This window comes from Hevea brasiliensis, chromosome 9, assembly GCF_030052815.1.
Source record: "Hevea brasiliensis isolate MT/VB/25A 57/8 chromosome 9, ASM3005281v1, whole genome shotgun sequence".
In the NCBI taxonomy this organism is placed as follows: domain Eukaryota; kingdom Viridiplantae; phylum Streptophyta; class Magnoliopsida; order Malpighiales; family Euphorbiaceae; genus Hevea; species Hevea brasiliensis.
The window spans coordinates 12,283,053-12,303,740 of NC_079501.1; the positions used below are offsets into that span (position 1 = coordinate 12,283,053).

Consider the following 20,688-nt stretch of genomic DNA (forward strand, 5'->3'; position numbering starts at 1 on the left):
CACGTTTCGTGGACCTCGGAAGAGGGTGACATGATTAGATCAGGTGGTCAAGCCAGCAGAGCCCTCGTCCCGGTAACTAGTTCGGGTGCCAAACCGAGGCGAGGGGCATCTTTGAGAAGAGACAACTTGCCAATCGATGAGTTGCCTTCGGTCTTGAGAGAAACCGATCTCCAATCTATAAGCCAAGAGTACAATCTGTGGATCGACTCCTTTGAACTGATCAAATGCCATAGCGATCATTGGGCCGACCATTTCTTTGATGAAGGCGATCTCATCATGGTGTATGAAGAGCAACTGAAAGCCGGGCTCCGTTTTCCCTTGGACGAATTTTACAAGGCCGTCCTAAAATTTCACCATGTCTCGGTAGCCCAAGTACATCCGAACTCTTGGAGGACTCTAATAGCCTTCCGGGGCCTCTGCCGAGCTAAGGAACTGTAACCCACGGCCAAAGTCTTTGCCGAGCTACATAGGCTCGCCCGCAGGAAGGATGATGAGTTCTAGTTCTTCCAAGCTAAGCCCCATTGTTTTCTTTTTACCGATCTTCCTTCTTCATTAAAGAATTGGAAGAACCGTTTCTTCATTTTAAGGAGCAAGATTCAGAACGGCTTTGAGGGCATCCCACGGAGTTGGCAACACCTGGTCGCTCCGATCCCAAAAAAGATCACCTTAAATAAGGACGAAGATGCCGTGGTGAAAGGGTTGAAGTCTCAGGCGTCCACTCAGAAATTCTCTTGCTTAGACGCAGTGATGGCCGAACTGCAGTATTGGATGATGCGGTTGATCACCGGCGAAGAATAAGAGCTTCAGCTCTCTGACCTCGGCCCTGGTACTACCCATATCTCTGGTCTCTGAATCTTAGCGAACTCACTGACTTTCTTTTTCATGCAGGTATGGAGGGCGGTGATGCTTCCAAGGAGAGCCGCAAACGAAAGAGGGAGGTCTCCAGAAAAGTGAGGGCGATGAAGGGGGCCACTACTGCCGATGCTCAGACCCCTCATGGTGAATCGATAGAGGTGCCGAGCTCTCCTCCCCGACCTCAAGAGCAACCGATCCTTGAGGTAGAAGTCATCCCCTTGGCTCCTCAACAAATCAAGCTTCCACCTCCCCCTCCTCCTCCGAGCTCTTCCAACGTAGAAGGGGAGTCATCTGGTCCCACGGTCAGGACACTTTTCTGGGGCGCACAACTTCTGATCCAATCATTGGAAAGGAACCGCTCTACTAGGGGGAATCCCGGCTTGGCCAAAGTCATGGGAGCTTCTATTTGCTTCCAAGAAGACCGGAACCGGTTGGCAGAGGAGAGCTTATATGATATCTTGGCTCAGACAATGAGTTTAGGCTTAGAAGCCATCGCAAACCAGCATATTCTCAGAGAGAAAGCCCACGGCTTGAAGAAAGAGATCCTTAAGGCGGTCCAAGATGCCTCTGCTGCACAAGCTCAGCTCTCCTCTGCTAACGAATACATCGCCAGAATGGAGGATCAGATGAAGCGTTATGAGGAGAGGATCGTTGAAGTGGAACGGGAACTCGAAGACTCTCGAGCTAGTTGGTCTGCCGATCTCGCTCGTTATACTGAAGACCTTCAGGCGAAGGAGGAAGAGCTCCAAGCCAAGGATGAGGAGCTTCAAGCTAAGGAAGAGGAGATCACTATGAAGGAGGCAGGGGCTTATGTGAACGCTCATAATGACCTTATGGCCGAGCTGAAGAAACGATATCCTTAAAAGGACTTCTCCTGGATGAATGAGCTCGCCCCAGAGACTGAAGACGAAAGCGAGGAGGAGCCCAAGAGAGATAGAGAGGGTGAGGAAAATGTTGATGTGGAACAGGCTAGGGGTGATCCTCCAGCTGAATGACTTGTACTTTTATTTTGAAATGAAATAGAATCCCTTTTGCTTAATTTCTTGATGAGATCGGAAAGTATCCAAATTGTACGAGTGCTTGATTGTTTGAACATATTAGAACATCAAACTTAAAAGCGATTATTAATCTAAATATAAGAGATCGGAAAAATATTGTAAGTATGAGATCGGCCTCAGGCGGGACCAAACACAGGATAAAACTTTAGATAATTAAAATTGGAAACTTGATTTGAATACTTTAGATCGGAAACACCATTAAGTCAGACTGAAACTTTAACTTTATTAAATGATTTTCCAAAATATTTATAGAGGAGAGATCATAAATAAGACTGGATGGCACGGAGACCTGATATTGGTTTGATTTCCTTTGACGAGAGATCGGAAATGAGATTGGATGGCATAGGGACCTGATATTGGTGTGATCTCCTTTGTTGAGAGATCGGAAAGCATTCGATTAGATGCAAGATCGGTTTATTTCCTAATCAAGTTACTTGTAACCGAAGAATGTCAGTTAGAGGTCGACTTTCAAAGTTTATTGACTTCGGTGATCGGCTAAAATATGGTGTCGACATTAAACATTATAAATTCTTTTTTTTTCAAAAATTTAGCATATTTAAATTTAAATAAAAAATTATAAATTAATTAGAATAAAAATTTAAAAATAACATGCTTGAGCGTAGGGGTGGCCACGGTTCAGGAACCGGAACACATCGGTTATGGTTCCTGAACCGCCGGTTTAGGTTCAATGAAATCATGAACCTGAACCAAATCGCCAGGGACAGTTTGGAAGACGGTTCCTGAACCGCTGGTTCCGGTTTGAGCCCCGGTTTAAAATGGGTTAAAGGGCGGTTTGAAAAAAAACGGTTCAAGACAGTTTAAAGGACAGTTTGGAAGTGGTTTAAGGATGGTTTAAGGGTAGTTTAGACAAAAAAAATTAGAGAAAAATTTTATTGATTCAAAATTTATGTTATATTTGTAAAAATATTTTAATTTTTCTTAGAATTCTTTCAATCAAAATAAAATAAGGAAAAAAAAAGAAAGAAAATAATTTATTTTTAAGAAAAATTTAATAAATAAAGACTTGAACCTGATTAAAAAACTAGAAATAAAATTAATTTTTTTTAAAGAAATTAGCAAAAAGTATATGAACTTAATTTTGCCTAAATATCTCTTTAAGATTTAGAGGAATAAAAATTTCTAGTTCTATTACTTGCTTTTTTTTTTAAATTATATAATAATTAATAATTAAAAAGTATAAAAGAGAAAAAAATTAAAATAGAAGGTATTGGAAATTTTATTGAGGATTTAAAGTAATAACAAAGTAATTGAGATAGTATTGAAAATTTCAGTAAGTATATAAAATAATAAAGTAGGAAAATTGAGAAAGTATTAGAAATTAAAATGAGTATAGAACATAATTATTTAGAGAATTGAGAAAAATTGAAAAAATATTAAAAATTAAAGAAAATACAGAGAATAATTATGTAGATAATTAATGATATATATAAATAAATTAGGAGTGAGGTAACATATTTATTGAATTTTTTTATATTTAAATCACTGATTTAATCCGATTTAAAATCGTTGGTTCAATCCGGTTCGGAACCATCAATTCACAGTTCTTAAAAAATCTGAACCTAAACCAAACCGCAAAAAGACAGTTTCAATCCAGTTCGAGGCCAATTCTAATTTTAATTAATTTTGATTCGATTTTAATCAAACTGATTTTGATTTAATTTCGATTCAAAATCGGACCGTGGCGGCCTCTAATTGGGCGTAAGTTAAAAGTTGAATAAAATAATTGACCAGGAAGTTCGACTCTGCCCAGGGAAGACTTGACATTGTTATTTCTTAAACGACATCGTATAAGAGAACCATCTATTAATTATCATGCTACGCTCGTCTTTCTCAACTCCCGCCAGTCGCCGTCCACAACCGATCATCAACTTTCTCTGCCTTATTTTACACCATCGATCTTCTTTTCTCTCTCCTTTCCGCCTATTTCTCACCAGTCACCGCCAACATCTTGCTCTTCATTCCGCTGCTTATTACGCCGGTAACAGCTCTACTTCAAACCCAATGGAGAAACCACAAAGTGAGACCCCGAAATCTCTTTTCCATTTTCGACCTCATCATAAATCGCATCTCAAAAGCGAAACTTATTATACTTTGGTGCGAATTCTATCGCAATGCCATAACCATCCGGAACTCTGTGAACTCTCCCGAATTGTACCTCAGGAGCTAAAGTCAGGTAATTTCGCTTCTTTAATTTGAATTTTCTTTCTTTTTTTTTTTAAGGCGAAATTATTGTTTGGATGCTGAGAATTTTTCTTTCATTTTTTTTAATTACTAGCTGTTGTTTGGTTACGGAATTGAATATGAGCAAAATTTTTGCTTTGATTTTTCTGCTTGAAGTTGCATAGGGAAACTCCTTTCCCAAAACATCATCATCGCGTTAGCATCATACAAGTGTCTGAGATTAGTGCTTTCGGTTATTGCTTCTTATTAATGTCAATGATGCTAATTTTTTGTTGAAGATAATCATAGCAATGAACCAGGAAAAGCATCTGAGGTTGTCACGGGCATGGATCAAATTGATTCCCTGACTCAAAATATTGTGTTGGGTAATGAGAATTTTGACCCGGCTGGCTTCCGAGATGGTTTATGTGACACAAAGGCAGTGATCGATGAGATAGAGAATTTCATGAGAATAGAAGAAGATGAGGATCCATCCAAACAAAGGGACTTGCCAGTGGCAGTCAATGATGATACTAATGAAACTGGTTTACAAGATAAAGGATTTGGGCAGCTGCAACGATTGCTAATGGATGAATTAGAGGACGTAATGAAAGGAAATAAAGAAGTTGTTCATGATAATGTTTGTAATTTTGCAACCACATCATTGGATGAGAGCCAGAATGGTAGTGCTGTGGGTACATTTTCTAATAACCAAGAAGCACATTTGGATCTTCAACCAATTTTTATGGAGGGATGTGGGGGTGTTGGTCGGCTACATATTGACAAAGAACACTCAACTCAAAATACTTTTGCAACCATAGATTCATCTTTGGATAAAATTGTAACTTATGAAGTTTCAAAATTGAGTGATAACCATGAAGATAAAAGTTCCTCAATGAGAAATAATCAGTTGGAAGCCAGTCATGAGATGCGTCAAAAAGAGATGGAATCAGGGAAATCAGTTTGTACTATTGGTGCAGTGGGTTCTTCTGATCATATGATTGAAGATGGTGAAATGGAAGAAGGAGAAATTTCTGGTGAGTTTCAGGTCTGTGGCAGATTAGTTGATACGCCTTCTGAAGATGTTGTAGGGCCACAAGAGCAGAAGCAACTTTCTGAAGATGTTACAGATAGAAATAAGTTCCCTCTCAATGACAAGAAAGAAGCGAATAAAAAGGATTCTGGGTCCAGTTTCATTACATTGGAGATGGTTGATAATATGATTGATACGAGAAAAGTGGAAACCAAAGATGTAGGAGATAAGATGGCCAGTAAACGCAAAGTTATTGCTTATGGAGATCCTATATTAGTTGAAGAGCTAGGTGGGTATAAGAAACAAAAGAAAATTTGTGAAACTAAGGAACTAAAGAAAGGAAGTGGAGTGAAGGGAAAAAAGAAAGGTAAGAATTCAGCACCGTATGCCAAAAGTGGAGATCAAATTGCAATTGTAAGCCAAGAAAACGCATGTAAAGAAAAGGTATGATTCTTCTTGCAATTTTCTTTTTATATTTGCTAATTCATATGGTTTTTTTATTTCATTATGACTGAATTTTGAGTGACAAACTATGTTGGTTTGAATTCATACTCAGGAACAATCTTCTTTATGCTGTGTACCTGGCCATGGCCCATCAGTTTGTGTCTGTGTGTGCTGTTTCCATTTACTTATGAAAATTCCTCAAACTATTTACTTAAGAGAATGATCACCAAAATCTTAGTGGTGGCTCTTGATCTGCACTTATTCCTTACACATTTATATGCATGTGTGTGCATGATGTTTGTCATAAACTCATGAAATGATGGAGTGGCTGAAAGTCTTAGAGTTCTGGAACCATGATGAAATTGTTAAGTATGAGTCCAGATTTTAACCCATTGTTTTGTTTGTTATTGGTCAGCTGAAGCAAGATGCTGGTCTAAGGAATAAGAAAAAGCGAGGACCCCCTTCTGAGGAAAGGAAAGCAAAGAAAAAGGTGTCGGATATTTCCTACCCTGTTTTCTGTGGCGTTTGAATGGATTATCTGTCTGTGTAACCTATTGATTTTGAACGCGCACAAGTTTTCTTTTTTAGGTCAATTAATTCCATTTTCTGCCATTCATCTAAAATTTTATTCTATGCATTCTTAAGACCAAAAATGTCCTCATGTTAATTTTGAAGGTAGCAAACATTTGTTATGTTATTGATTTAATGTTTCCTTGCAGGAAAAAAAACGGAAGAAACGAGCACAAAAGAATCGAGAGCTTGGTGTCAAGAGGCTGAAACTACGTCCAGTACAGAATCCAAAACCTTTAGTATTCTGTCGTCATTACATTAAAGGGAGATGCCAGGAGGTGACTGTGTTCTTGCTGTGCTCTAAATTCTTTGGATCTTGTGTGATCTCTGTATTGATCTTTGAACTACTTCTGATAAAGCGAGGAACAGAGGAAAGAATAAACTAGATAATAAATTGTAACTTGAATTACTATTAAGTAATGATCAGTGTCTTTACAATAATAACTCTCAAATACAATCACCTCTCTTCTTCTATCAAACAACAAAGGAAGAAAGAAAACCCCAAACACTCAATTCCAGGAGTCACATCCCATAGTAGCATAGCTAGTCACAGCAATAGCCGAAAGAAAATAATAAGAAGCCTCCCCTCACTCAATGAGCACTTATTTATAACATTCCCTGCTGCTACTCTTTCTCACGTGAATCGGCTCCCACATTTGTAGCTAACAGACTTCCTTTCCGTTGCTCACCCTCCCGCTGTATTGTTCTAGAGACTTCCTTCTCAGGTTCTAGAAGCATCTTCTTAATTATTCTGGAATACATTGGGCCTTTAGTTGAGTACCTATCATTTTGAGTCACTTCATTCTTGTCTGCAGCAAAGGTGCATTCTGTCATATAACCAAAAACTTTCTAGGAGCTTAATTTTGTGGGCTACTTTGGAGAGGGTTATTTGATATCCTTAAATAATGTTGAGCTCTGGTGATTGTTTGGCACTGCTAATATGTGATATTTTATTGCTTTAGCTTTTGTGTGATAAATATTGTTCTTTTGTTGGCTTTAGCCATTCTTAGATTATTTATGCATATATGTGAGCCCACTTTACTCTAAATGTTCTTCTTTCAGCTGTGTTTTATTGTGATTCTTCCCCTTAACTATGAAATTATTATGTATTCTACATAATTCTTGACTATATGAAATAATAATAAAAAAGACCCTCTTCATCTCAAGTAACCTTTTCCTTAGGTTTTACTTTTCTGTCAGTTTTGGGATGAATTATCCTATGGGCTCAAATTTAAAGGTTCCTTCCTTTGTACTTTCCTCCTTCCTTTCTTGTTTGCTAACCAAACAAGGAAATTTCTACCAACTCCCTTCTCCTGATTGGATTTCCTCCCAACAAAACTCATTCCTTCTCTTAATGGATTTCTTTTCAGTAGAAATCATTAAGGCGGAACTTCCTAAAGAGGGCTTTCTAGTGGACCTTGGCTTCCAATCTAAGTGCTTGGAAGAACTGCTTCTTTTGTTGAGATTGTTGCATTGTTTTGGTTAATGGTGATTATAATCTAGTTTCCTCTAATTTTACTAATTTAGCCTGGTCTAATTTTACTAATTTAGCCTGGTACTCATTGTTAACTTTTTTCCTTTTCCTTTCACAGGGTGAAAATTGCAAATTTTCACATGATACAATACCGCTGACAAAATCAAAGGTATAATCATTTGACTTGGTACTTCTATTTCTTGTAATGCCGGTAGCATAGTTTATCCTTTTATACTTAAACAAGTTTTCTTTCTTTCTTTCTTTCTTTCTTTTCTGAATTCTTTTCTTTGGGTGGGGATGCATGATAATGCATTGAAGAACACAGAAATAGGGATTCTGCCTAGCATACAGGATTTTTCAACAGAAGCACCTATAAATAAAGAATTTGGAGGGAAGGAGAAAGGTGTAAACAGATAGTCAATGAATGCTCAAAAGTGTAAGAATGGCTGAAGGTTGGAGATATTCACAGTGAAGAAAGTGATATCCTTGAGAAGATGACCTTACTATCCCCCAAAATGTCATGATATCCTTAACAACCATTCATTCTCCATGCAATACACCTCCCTACATTTGCTCCTTAAGTTGTCAAAAAAACTCAACTGTTATAATACCATTCGACATTCACGAATGTGGATTAAAATACAGATGAAATCTCTTACTTATGTATAATGTGATTGTGGATATTTTTGCTATCTTTTTCAGCTTTGCTCAGCCTTTATCTATAAGAATGCCAGTGAAAGCTTTGCACCTTAAAAATGAATTGGAAAAGAAAAAGAAAACACTTTTATGTGAAGACCAACACACCACATATTCTGCCAGAGGGAAGTTATTTTTCTTTACCCTCTCCATAGTTAGAAGTGAGATTTAATTTTACTAATTACTACTAAATTCTCTTTTATGCTTGACCTTGAGTGTATCTCATCTCCAAAATACATCCCTGTACACCATAAGACTGGTGCTGACTCTATATTTTCATCTATAATTTCACAGAATGATATCCAACTCCTGTTCAATGCCTCTTATTTCCAACCCATATAACTTTCTCCTGTTGCTCTCTTTTCTGCAGCAATTGAGAATAAATCATCAATTCTTTGGACTGCTGCAGAAAAGAGGGCAATAGGAATTTTTAGCTGGGAACAATCTAGCGATGCATCCTTCAAAGGAAGCTTCCCATGCAATAATCTGCCATTTACTTTGCACTGTCCATCATAGGCTAATAGCTATCTTTTACAGAATTTCCTTACCTATTGATTGTTGATTCAGTTGTTATTGTTGTTGCTAAGTGTTTGTTGTCATCCATTCTGTTGTTGCAGCCATGTTGTCATTTTGCACGCCACTCGTGCTTGAAGGGGGACGATTGTCCATTTGACCACCAGCTCTCCAAGTATCCATGTACTAATTATGTATCAACTGGTTCTTGCAGCAGGGGTGAGGATTGCATGTTTTCACACAAGGTATCTTCTTGCCCTTAGTCACTCTCGTTTGTAGTGCACTAAATCACTACTGCTTCACTATCTTCACCTAATATTTGTTGTTGCTACTTGCTTAGTAGCTAATTGTCTATTGTTCCTCAGTTACCACTCAAGGAAGATCTTCCATCCGCATCAAATGTTAGCACTCCTGACCTGAAACCTCAATCCTTGCCAGGCACTTCTAATTCTAAAAAGCAACTTGATAGTGATGGAACTTCCCATCACAATGCCAAAGCCTCTCCTGACACTGTGGGAGTTAGTTCTTGCAAAAATACAGAGCATAATGTGGCCAAGAGTGTTGTGAATCCACCTGTGCTGGTACCCAAAGGCATTACCTTTCTCTCTGCTGGCAAATCATCTGTTGCTGAATCCAGTCATTCTGTGCCAGGCAGTTCATCTCTGACAAGGAATGAGGAGTTCAAAGTTGGAAATAAGACAGATAGAAGTGCGTCAGGCTCAATTCAAAATTCAAATGAGATTCCGCGTGGTACTCCAGCAGCTGTGCCACCCAAGGGAATAAATTTCCTCTCATTTGGCAAAGCACCATGGGAATTTTCCAGTGTTAAGAAATTAACTAGCAATAATGGTGCCAAGTTATCTTTATCAAACAATGTTGATTTGACTAAGCAGTCGTCCTCACCTCTACATACAAGTAATAGCATCCAAGTTGGTAAAGAATCAAGGCAAAGTGTGTCAAATACACCGCCTTGGTTGAATAAGATGCTGCAGGTAAGTAAATTTGCAGCAGTGCCTCTGAAATCAAACATTTTGTCATCTGGGGAATCGTCAACAGATGGTTCTAGAAGTAATTCTCTGGGTAGCTCGTCGTCCAATTCAGCTTCATATGTTGATAGATCTGTTCAAGCAAGCGCAGTTGCACCTGAGAAACCAAGTGCAATCCCACCAGGGTTGTCAGCTTCTGCACATGGTTCAGGTCCATCTGCAGATCACTTAGAACATCCGTGGTTAAAAAACACACCAAAGTCAGCTCAGAAGGCATTTTTATCTACTCTTGCATTTGCAGCAAAGGTTGAATCTGAAATGAAGATAAAGCAATCCAGCATTGGTACTCTTGCTGTCAGTAGCAGGGCCATTAAGGAAACTGGGGATAGTGTGCAACCTTAGATTCACATAACGACTCAGCAAAAGCATAAAAATTTTGGATTTCTAATCTAGTGTTGCTGTTTAGCAAATAGATTGTTGTTGGGAACGTGATTTAAGATGGAGTTAGCATGAGAATTTTGGAGCTAATTTTGAAGCTTTTAGCTCTCCAAAATGCCACACCAAAGAGAGAGAGTGAGAGGCCATTCACTGGTCAGTGCTAGCAATTATTAGTTCACTCTTTACCCTTCTCCCTTCCTCCAGCTGCTCTCTCTCTTTCAGTTGTACTTAATGAGCTACAGTTTGCACAACTCTAACCACACCCTTCTTTCTTTTTCTACCTTTTACAATTGGTTTTCATTTAATAGCGAAAAATTTAGCCAATATTCTTGGAAAAAAAATTATGTACTGGTGGTTAATAGTGGCTGTACCATAGAGGAGCCGATGGAGGTGAAGGAGTACATTTTTTGGCTAAAAAACAGTTTCGGTAAATCTCTTTGAACACACATTCTAAAGATTTGGCTAGCTGCAGGCTTGGTAGATTCTCCAGGAGGTAATAGTCTGTAAAATCCTAGCATTTCTGGACAAGATGAACTTATCGACCCAATATACATTGGCCTAGATTCAACTTGGATAGGCATTTGTCATGTTAAAGTTGATCAATGCCATGTGATAGTTACTCTCTTGTGATTACAGTTTCTGAGTAGCATTCTTGGAAGGCTTTTGTCAAATAGAATTTTACATCTTATTATTTGTCAATTCAAGGGCCTCTTGTCTAGCAAGGGACGATAAAATGTAAATTTAGAATTCAAAAAAGTTTTCTATTTGGCGTTTTTAAGGCAAGGGATAGCTTGTGTGCCATTGTCTAGCAAACTTCATTTTGCAACCGATATATGAGGGAAACATCATTGTGGTACTCGCATTTGTTTCTCGGTAATGTATAAGTCAAGCCTTCACATTTTCCTGCACTGAGCTACAATGATGCTGATCAATTTAATTGCTGCTCTGGATTTTAGGAGAGTGTTTTAGGCCAGCACAAGGGTTGAGCAACAGTATCGCACATGACCCTCCTGCAATAGACTGGGACAATGCGAGCTTTATACCCTGGACAACGCGAGCTTTATACCCTGCAAATTGGAGGAACGTTGGGGGGACAAATGAAAATACTTCCGGTTCTGTTTTTGTATAGTTTGGAGGGCAATAATTGGTGGCAGTAACTCTTAGTGCTGGGGCATCCATTCTGCACCAAGGTGAACCTGTGCACGGTAATTGAAGTTCTGCAAACTGGTTATTAAAGAAAGTATTTTGTTATTTTTTTGTTCTTCTTTTATAAATCTCACAAATTTAATATGAACATTGCTTGACTCAACATCCAGTTAAAAATCATTCAGGTGGTGGCTAGATGATCATATCTACCCATATGCTTTATTGATATCTGTTTTTCCATTCTACTGTTTGTGATGTCTAAAAATTTAAATATGAACTCCAATGACCTGCTGCGTCATAATTATTTTGGTTCTGTATGAACAAATTCGTATCTCCAATTAGTATTCGATGATCGATGTATTATATCGGGTGGCTTATATCAAAGATAACATTTATCTAATCGACGATTTCAGATTAAGTGGGACAGTGAATAGTACACGTAATAGCTTTATTTTGTAGTTTAAAAAAAAATAATAATAAAAAGATTTTGACATGTGTTGTTTATTTTATCAAAATTTGTTAAAAATGACTACATCATTGAATTCACAGATGTTGCAAGGTTAAGGTTAAAATTATAACAAATTTTTAATATATGTTTAATTTTACAAGTTTGAATATAAGAAGTGGAGAGAGTCGAGCTTGACTCTATCATTTTTAATATATATGTAATTATTGTTAAGCATAATTATCTTCGAAAAAGTAAGTACAATTATTAAGTTGCTTTGCAAATTTGAATTTGCTTTTATGATTCATTTGAGAATTAATTTTTTTTAGGCACCCGATATGTTATTATTTATATAAATATAATAAGATTGATCTTTAAAATGAATTCATTAAAAAGTGACAAATGTCACTCTATTATTTTTTTTTATTTACCAATATTACTCTTATGTCTTATTATTACCACAATTTAATATGTAACTTTTTTACTTTCTTAATGCTTAAAATATTAATGTGTAATTTTTTTTAATTTTTTAATGTTTAATATAAAAATTTAAATAAAATTAATATACAGTCATATTTATAAATTATAATTACAAAAAATTGTACTTTTTATTATTAACAAGAGTTTTCATTAAAAGTTTTCACAAATAAGAGTTTTATTTAGTATGTCAAGTGATAAAAACATAATTTATTAGATTTTTATATAGCTTCCTAAGAGTTTTATTTGGAATATAAATCACTTTTTAGTTCTTAATATTTAATATAAAAATTTAAATAAAATTAATATATATTCATATATTAAAAATAACCATAAACTATATTAAAATTAAGTGAAAAAAATAAGTTATGTAAATAAAAATTTTTATAAATATTTATAAGATATATTTTTTATTTTTAATTTTATTTTTTAAAAATTTAAATGATATGTTTTTATTATTTATTTTATTAATAATTTGACAAAGTTACAAATAAGTGTCGGTCCATGTAAAATTTTAAAATTATATCTTTCTCCTCTTTTCTCTTTAAAAAAAAAAATCTCTTCCCTTTGTCCCCTCTCACGCCCACCATAGTTTTGGATTTTTAACCCTTTATATGGATACTTAATTAAGAAGGGAATTGACGAGAAATCAAGGCGAAAAAATAGAGAAAAAAATAAATTAAATTTCTTTTTTATTATTTAAATATTTTATTAAAATAAAAAAAATAAAAATTTTCTCCATATAAAATTATTTTATTATTATAAATTTATAATTTTATTATTATATAATATTAAAAATATATAAATAATTTTAATATAAATAACACTTAATTTCCACCATTTCTCTTCGTTTCGCTCCAAATTAAAAGAAAATATTTTAAGTTCATAAAAAATATTAAAAAATATAATTTCCCTTCAATCCTCCTCGTTCCTTCTCATTTTCTTTCCTCTATTTGCTATGTAGACAAAGCAAATGTGTCTCTCCATTTCCCTCAATCCAATAACAAAGGGTAAAAGTCACGCCTTTAGCTATCGAAGACTGAAGAATAAAGGGCTGAGAAGAGGGAGCTTCATAAATCGCAGCTTTCGTTTTTTGTATTGAATTTGAGTGCGCAATTGAGTTTATACTCTTGAGAATCTTTCAGCTTGATACTCTCAATCCCTCCTTTCTTCTCCTCTTCAGGTACATGGTTAATTATGTTCTGGTTTTTCAGTCTGCAATGTTAATGAATTGGATTTGCCTAGGAGTACCCAATTAGTGATTACATCTTTCTGTTTGTCGGTTTCTAGTGGATGAAATGAATGGGCTATGGAAACCGACAAAAGAAAAGATTTTTATATGGTTTTGCTATGGAAACTAAGCTGAATTAACTTCCTCACTTTTGGTTAGTTTATATAATCAGGTAGTTTGCTTTCTAGTAGATGCTATTGTTATTTTATTTGTTGTTAGGATTTAGGTAAGCTGCTAATCCAGTGTATGAAAGTTTGGAGCAATTCAGATAATCAGATTGCTGATTCTCATATGAAATTATCTCGAGGAATTTCAGAGTATCATATCATGGTAGCCTTGGAACTTGGGACACAATGAGTGGCCAATGATAGACCCACTATAAGGCATCTGGAAATATAGAACTATTGAATGGTAACAACAATATTACTGGAAAGTAATGTGTTTACACACTACTAATGAAAAGGCACAAACTAGTTATGGTGGGCAGAGATAAAAGTGACAATTTTTTATTTAGCAAAGATCAAGTTATGAAAAATTTTATTTATTTCTTCATTCTAATGGAGATTTTTTTTTTTGGGCTGTTTAAAGTGATTGCTTTTTTATTAACTATGTGTCTATGTATTGTTATTGCTTACAGATGAAACAGCTTAATGATTGCTCCCAATTATAATTCGTACTTTTGTGAACACAACCGGAAGACGTTGATAATATCTGTTATTGATGCAGCGTGGAAGCTCTTTGGCATCCCCTTTTAATAGAACCTCTCCTCTCTTCGCTTTCTTCACCCAAATGCCGTTGCTGTCAATTTTTAGAAATAGTTCCTATACTTTCTGTCGTTCACTTCTCCTTTACCACAGTTGCTTATTTGCCAGACCTGTTCACAATATTCAAGCCAATGATCTTTCTGTAACAAAGCAGATTTGTGAATCCTCTGGAATGGCTACAGATAAAGTGTCAGACAAATCAAAGAAGAAAGCACGGTGGATGTCACCTGAGGGACTGCTTAGATCAGAGCTAAATATGTGCTCAAGGCATGGTGATATTGTTAAAGCCTTTCACTTGTATGATGAGGCACAAATAAATGGGATCCAGCTTAACCAACACCACTACAATGTGCTGCTCTATTTGTGTTCTTCTGGTTCTTCTGTTAAATTGAATGGAGATGAGGTTGATGCAAATGCCTCTAGTTTGTGTTACAGAAGGGGTATTGAGATTTTTCGACAGATGATTATTGATAAAGTTCCTCCAAATGAAGCTACTTTTACTAATGCAGCAAGATTGGCTCTTGCATTGGAAGACCCAGAAATGGCTTTTGATTTGGTTAAGCAGATGAAAGGTTTTAATATCCTGCCAAAATTGCGTTCATATGGACCAGCATTGTTTGGATTCTGTAAGAAGGGGATGGCTGATAGAGCTTATGAAGTTGATGCACACATGGTTGAATCTAGGGTGATGCCTGAAGAGCCTGAGCTTTCTGCTCTCTTAAAACTTAGTGCTGATGTGAAGAGGGAAGACAAGGTGTATGAGATACTGCATCGGTTGCGAGCCACTGTCAGGCAAGTTACATATTCAACTGTTGGGATTATAGAGGATTGGTTCAAGTCTGAGGATGCTTCAAAAGTTGGAAAGGAGAATTGGGACACAAGCAAAGTAAGAGAAGAAATTTTGATGGGAGGTGGAGGTTGGCATGGGCAAGGGTGGTTGGGGAATGGGCAGTGGAGGGCAGTGAGGACTCAAATTGATGAGAAGGGTGTTTGTCATTCTTGTGGTGAGAAGCTTACTTGCATTGATATAGATCCAAGAGAAACAGAAAATTTTGCTACCTCATTAAGCAAGTTAGCTTGCAAAAGAGAGGTTAGGACCGACTTTCTTCAATTCCAGGTAAAACAACAGCTTGTTATTGCTCTGATATGCGATATCAGTGAATAATGGTTATTGTAATTGTTGTTGTTGTTGATAGTTTTTCTCTTTTGTGAACTCTTATAAATATATATTGCATAAGTGTGAAAAGTATTTGTTTCTTTGATATTACCATTCAACATTTTTAAGCTGTCCAATTTTGGTCAGTAATTGTTGTTGTTTTCACATTTTCTGTCCTTTCTTTTTACCTCCTAAATTTGGTTCTTGGATCAAGAGATGATGCTTAAAAGTTTAAAGTTTGCTATAGAAGTATAGATGGGGCCATAATAACTATTTTCATGTTTATGAGTAGATTATTTTTCCTATATTAAAATAGTGTTATAGCCTTCCATGACATGAATGTTTGCTTCCATGTTGTGAAGTCCATATCCACCGCCAACAAGGTGATGGGCCCTGCAGCATGGATGTAAACTTTATTTTCATAGAAACCACTATCAGCTTTTTCCTTATCTTTTATTCTTTTTTTTTTATTTATTTTTTATTTTTAGTTTAGCTTTAACGTTGCTGGTGAATAGTCAATAGTTGCTACTTCTGTAGGCTTCAGGCAAGTGATGCATAAAATGATTGTCAGTAATATCCTGACTGACTAAGGAGGTGAACTTATTCAGGAGTGGCTGCAGCAGCATGGTCCATTTGATGCAGTTGTAGATGGAGCCAATTTGGGTCTTGCCAATCAAAAGACTTTCAGCTTTTACCAGGTAAGTGAGTTGGTGAAGGTTAATGTTTATGGAACTGCATCTTTACTTATTTTAAAGCAAGATGTATAGACAGGACTGTTAATGGTTCCTTTTGGTTGAAGCTTAATACTGTGGTGGGTAAGTTACATCAAATGAGCCCATTAAAGAGATTGCCACTTATTATTTTGCATAGAAGTCGTGTAACTGGAGGTCCAGCTCAGAATCCTAGGAACAAGAACTTGTTGGAGTTTTGGAAAAAGTCTGGTGCGCTCTATGCTACCCCTGCTGGTTCAAATGATGATTGGTAAGTTTCTGTGTTGTGAATTCTACTTGTGATAGTGACACATCCTTTTGTCTTATTTAGACTTGAGTCCTGGTTAGTCTAGAAAGCATTAAACCTTTTGGTTTTCTACAGAAGTGAGAAGCTGGAATCCTCAGTTGAAACTAGTTTTACGAGTTCATTATTAAGGTTTATAGTTATCTTTAGTCTATTAATGCCTCTGCTTTAATGCTTTTCTTACTAATTAAAAAGTAAGCATTTGAAAATTTGTTACTCTGGATTTTGTGTGATGTTGATTGGAACTTTGGCGTGTAAATGTGATGCCTAAGGACTTTCAGGTTTGAACCTAGGAGTTTTATCATTCTTTCATCAATTTTTCAAGCAAATTTTGATCCAATGCAAAATTTCTTTCATCAAAACCTAATTTACCTCCCATCAACTAACTTCAAAAGAATCTTAATTTCCCACTAAGTTACTGTTCATAGTGCAGGCCAACAACTATAAATAGTTCCAAAACCATGAAATCCTTGTCTTGGTTTTGATTCTTAGTCATACCTCTTTTCAAAACCTCGTTCTCCATATCATTTTTTAGTCCATTTATCTATTAAATAAACTAAATAAGTGTTCACCATACTATCTTATTTCTGTCACTAGTCTCTTTTCTTGGGGAAAACAAAACTACCTGTTAATGATCTTTTTTTTTTCCTACAAAGATGGTGAAAAAGCAAGATATTTTAGCAATTAGATGATTTTGTTATGGAGGTTTTGTGAAAGTCGTGAATTATTGTTTATTTTTCCTCCTGCTGAGGGATTTTATTTGGAATTTAACTATAGCTAATGTTTCAATAGATGGTCTAGTTAATGAGATAGATGTCATTGGTGTGCACGGGGAATGAGGAATGGTTGATGTGGTGGGAATTTATCCTTTGGGTAATTTTTTGGAAGTATATATATTATAGATAAATTTTATTCTGTTTGCGTTGAGGATTGTTCTTTAAGATGAGTAATTACTTTATTAGATAGAGAATTCGGTTTGCTTATTTATTCTATTTCAAATGTATAAATATAAGTACACACACACACACACAAATTCCTTATTCTGACAAGTGGATGAAGTAATTTAAAGTTTTTGTGATTAACACCTCATTTCAATTAAATCTTAAATTGAACTATTAGACAATTTTTAGGATCTACATTTAATTTATTAATAATCTCTTTAAAGATTTTTTGTCTTTTAATTTTTCAGCAATCATTTCATTTCAGCATATATATATTATTTTAATGATTAATCAAGTAAATTGTATAGTGAGAAATTGTTTGTAATATTTTATCAAATGCTAATATGATTTTCAATTGTATTTGAAATTGAATTATTGAAAATTTTATTTATTGGTATTTAATTTATTATGCATATTCTTACCATTTTTTAATAACTTTTTAAATTATATATTAAAAATAAAATGTTCATGCAAAGTGTGGTGTACACTGTACTGTCTTGTATTGCGCAAAGTTGTACTATTGATAAAAATTCCATAGTTCATTCTAGCAATTATGCTATGAAATTCGATGTTCCCTATCACCTTTGTAGTTCTGTTTTGAATTTCATGCCATGTTTATTTACAGGTACTGGTTATATGCTGCTGTTAGCTGTAATTGTTTATTGGTGACTAACGATGAGATGAGGGACCATCTTTTCCAGTTGCTGGGGACTTCCTTTTTTCCAAGATGGAAGGAAAAGCACCAGGTACTTTCTATTGTTTTAGGTAAATAAGGTCATTATTAACGTTTCAAGTCATGTTGATTATTCATTTTGCCACATTTGTGCCTCTGGTGAATAAATGTTTATCTTGCATGGAACTGGGGAAAACTACTTATTCAGTTTTATGCATGAGAATTTCCTAAACAAGGTGTTTTCTGGTGATACTCAGATTATTGCATGGGCTCAGATTTCTTCTCCTTGTTTTTTCAGCACTGTGGATCTTATTCAAGAATTGTTCCAGATCCATTTATTTTATGTATCTGTTATTAGTTACTGTTGTACACATAGGCTCATTACTTGCATTTTTATTTCAGCATATGACGGAAATCTACATTTTCTCAGATCAGTACTTCATATTGTTTGTATGCTTCAATTTTGTCCCTTGCTCTCTGCTTTTTGCTCCTGATTTAATTTACTTTCTTTAAGAGCTCTCGTGTGAACATGTCAAAAAGGTTTGCTTCAAAGCAATTTGGTTCAGTGACTGGCTCTTTCTCTCTGTATCTCTCTCTTTCTTCCTTGTAAAGTAGGAGAATGGGGTTCCTTTGTCAATTAAGTTTATGAGCAGATTGAAACCCATTTGAAAAAAATAACAATCCGAACTTCAACAAATTTTTGATCTCCACGTTAGGCTTGTGTTGTGCTTGCGCTTAAATTAGGTTTAAACAAATCAAACCCAAAATTTTGATTCTGGACTTGGTCTGCTCAACAACAACACTAATTGGAATGAGATAATTATTTCAAAATTGATCTTTGCATCTGTGTATATGGTTTAATGAACCCTTCTTTCACATGAGATGATGTGTCATCTAACATTCCAAAAGTTGAACTGACAAGATTTTCACTGTGCTGAATTTGCTTGGGGTTGGGACTAGGGAGTGTCTGTGCATCTAAACTTAATTGAGAATGTTAGTTTGTAGCTTCTGAACAAATAGTGAGAATTGCATTCAACTATATCCCATTATTGCAAGGCATTCATGACAATACGTTCAAAAGGAAAATCATCATTTTGTGGAAAATTTTGCAGGTTCGAGTTTCTGTATCAACAAGTGGACTTGCCGTAAACGTGCCTCCACCGTATTCAATTGTCATTCAGGTGAGATGATTGACCAACAGTTCATAAGTGAACTACAAGTATGGCTTGAAATGCCTTTGTGGGCCTGAAATGTAGTGGCTCCAAGCCGTCACAAAATGGTCTTAATTTATTTTATCAATACAACTTAACTCAACTAAACTTTTATCCCAAAAATTTGGGGTCGGCTATATGGATTCTCTTTCTTCACTCTAAACGATTTTGGATTAAATCCTTGGAAATGTGTAATGCTTCTAGGTCATGTTGTACTACTCTCATTCAAGTCAATTTAGGTCTACCTTTTCTTTTCTTTCTATCTTCTAACTTAATGTGCTCTACTTGTCTAACTGGGGCCTCCGTATGTCTACGCTTTACACGATCAAACCACCTCAATCTTCATTCTCTCAACTTATCCTCAATTGACACCACTCTTATCTTTTCTCTAATATTCTCATTACGGATTCTATTTAGTCTAATATGACCACTCATTCACTTTAACATTCTCATCTCCGTAACTCTTATGTTAGATACGTACGACTCGTGCCCAACACTCACTATTATATAATATGGCCGGTCGTATAAAAAAAATTTTATTGATATTGGCATACCTTGATTTAAAAAAAAAATTTGTTGATATTGGCGTACCTTGATTTAAATGCAGGAGTCTGAAAATGGTAGTTGGCATGTGCCAACAATTAAAGGCGATGATCTTGAAACACCAAGGCAGTGGTTGTGTGCTACCAGAGCAAGGAAATAAACTACATCCTCTCTAAATTGGCAGGTTTTTGGCACAGCAATGGGCACGAACATGCATTGGTGAGATAGATTGAGAGATTTTAGTAAAGTATAATATGCATTTTCTGGTGAATGCCATCGTCCAGGTGTATGCCATCGTCCAGGTGTCTCGGTGCTGCTGTGAGATTAGTTCTTTGATGGCGCTGCTGTTATACGAGGCTGCAACCTCAAGAAGGTTGCTGAAGACGAATATATAATGGCAATACTTGACCGTTGCTTTCTCTTTGAATGTTTTGGATGACTTTCCTAGGTTGTAATATATGTTACGAGTCTTTTTTTTTTCAACCACAAAAAATCTTTTTTTTTTTTTTCATTTTCCAGACCATATATTCTGATGATGATAATTGTCAGATCCATTGGTACTGTCCCTGCTCCATCTCATTTGTTAATTTTATGGAAATGCAAATCACAAGGAATGAATTTGAATTTCTTACGAGGTACGTAATCTTTAGAGGTGATTTGAACTGAAATTTTGAATAAAATCGATTTAATTTAAATATTTGATTTAATTTATTCAATGATTCGATCTGGTTTGATTTAAAAACTATAAAAGTTCAATTTATTTGATATTCCATTTATTAGGTTACCGCATGTCTTCTAATTTGAAAAAAAAAAGCCTAAAAATAAAATAAGTAAAAAAG

The 20,688-nt window shown here is 35.5% G+C and overlaps 2 protein-coding genes across 2 annotated transcripts; both read left to right on the forward strand.

The window, feature by feature from the left end:
- Positions 1-3,757: 3,757 nt before the first annotated feature.
- LOC110653351 (zinc finger CCCH domain-containing protein 65) lies at positions 3,758-11,620 on the forward strand. Its single transcript, XM_021808943.2, has 7 exons — positions 3,758-4,107; positions 4,394-5,571; positions 5,987-6,061; positions 6,291-6,419; positions 7,734-7,784; positions 8,929-9,069; positions 9,190-11,620. The coding sequence occupies exons 1-7, from the start codon at positions 3,936-3,938 to the stop codon at positions 10,210-10,212; spliced, it is 2,769 nt and encodes a 922-aa protein (XP_021664635.1). The 5' UTR covers positions 3,758-3,935; the 3' UTR covers positions 10,213-11,620.
- A 1,551-nt stretch (positions 11,621-13,171) lies between these two features.
- LOC110653349 (proteinaceous RNase P 1, chloroplastic/mitochondrial) lies at positions 13,172-20,487 on the forward strand. The gene is made up of 7 exons (XM_021808941.2): positions 13,172-13,499; positions 14,185-15,428; positions 16,076-16,165; positions 16,267-16,448; positions 18,048-18,168; positions 19,208-19,276; positions 19,914-20,487. Exons 2-7 carry the CDS (start codon positions 14,268-14,270, stop codon positions 20,007-20,009), a joined length of 1,719 nt encoding a protein of 572 aa, XP_021664633.1. The 5' UTR covers positions 13,172-13,499; positions 14,185-14,267; the 3' UTR covers positions 20,010-20,487.
- The last annotated feature ends 201 nt before the right edge of the window (positions 20,488-20,688 follow it).

Excerpts from the sequence above, each read along its gene's own strand:
- LOC110653349 (XM_021808941.2), top strand. The coding sequence starts at position 14,268 with ATGCAGCGTGGAAGCTCTTTGGCATCCCCTTTTAATAGAACCTCTCCT. Across the intron at positions 16,449-18,047 it reads GCTGGTTCAAATGATGATTG|GTACTGGTTATATGCTGCTG; the intron begins GTAAGTTTCTGT and ends GTTTATTTACAG. Across the intron at positions 19,277-19,913 it reads CGTATTCAATTGTCATTCAG|GAGTCTGAAAATGGTAGTTG; the intron begins GTGAGATGATTG and ends ATTTAAATGCAG.
- LOC110653351 (XM_021808943.2), top strand. The coding sequence starts at position 3,936 with ATGGAGAAACCACAAAGTGAGACCCCGAAATCTCTTTTCCATTTTCGA. Across the intron at positions 5,572-5,986 it reads AAAACGCATGTAAAGAAAAG|CTGAAGCAAGATGCTGGTCT; the intron begins GTATGATTCTTC and ends GTTATTGGTCAG. Across the intron at positions 7,785-8,928 it reads TACCGCTGACAAAATCAAAG|CCATGTTGTCATTTTGCACG; the intron begins GTATAATCATTT and ends CTGTTGTTGCAG.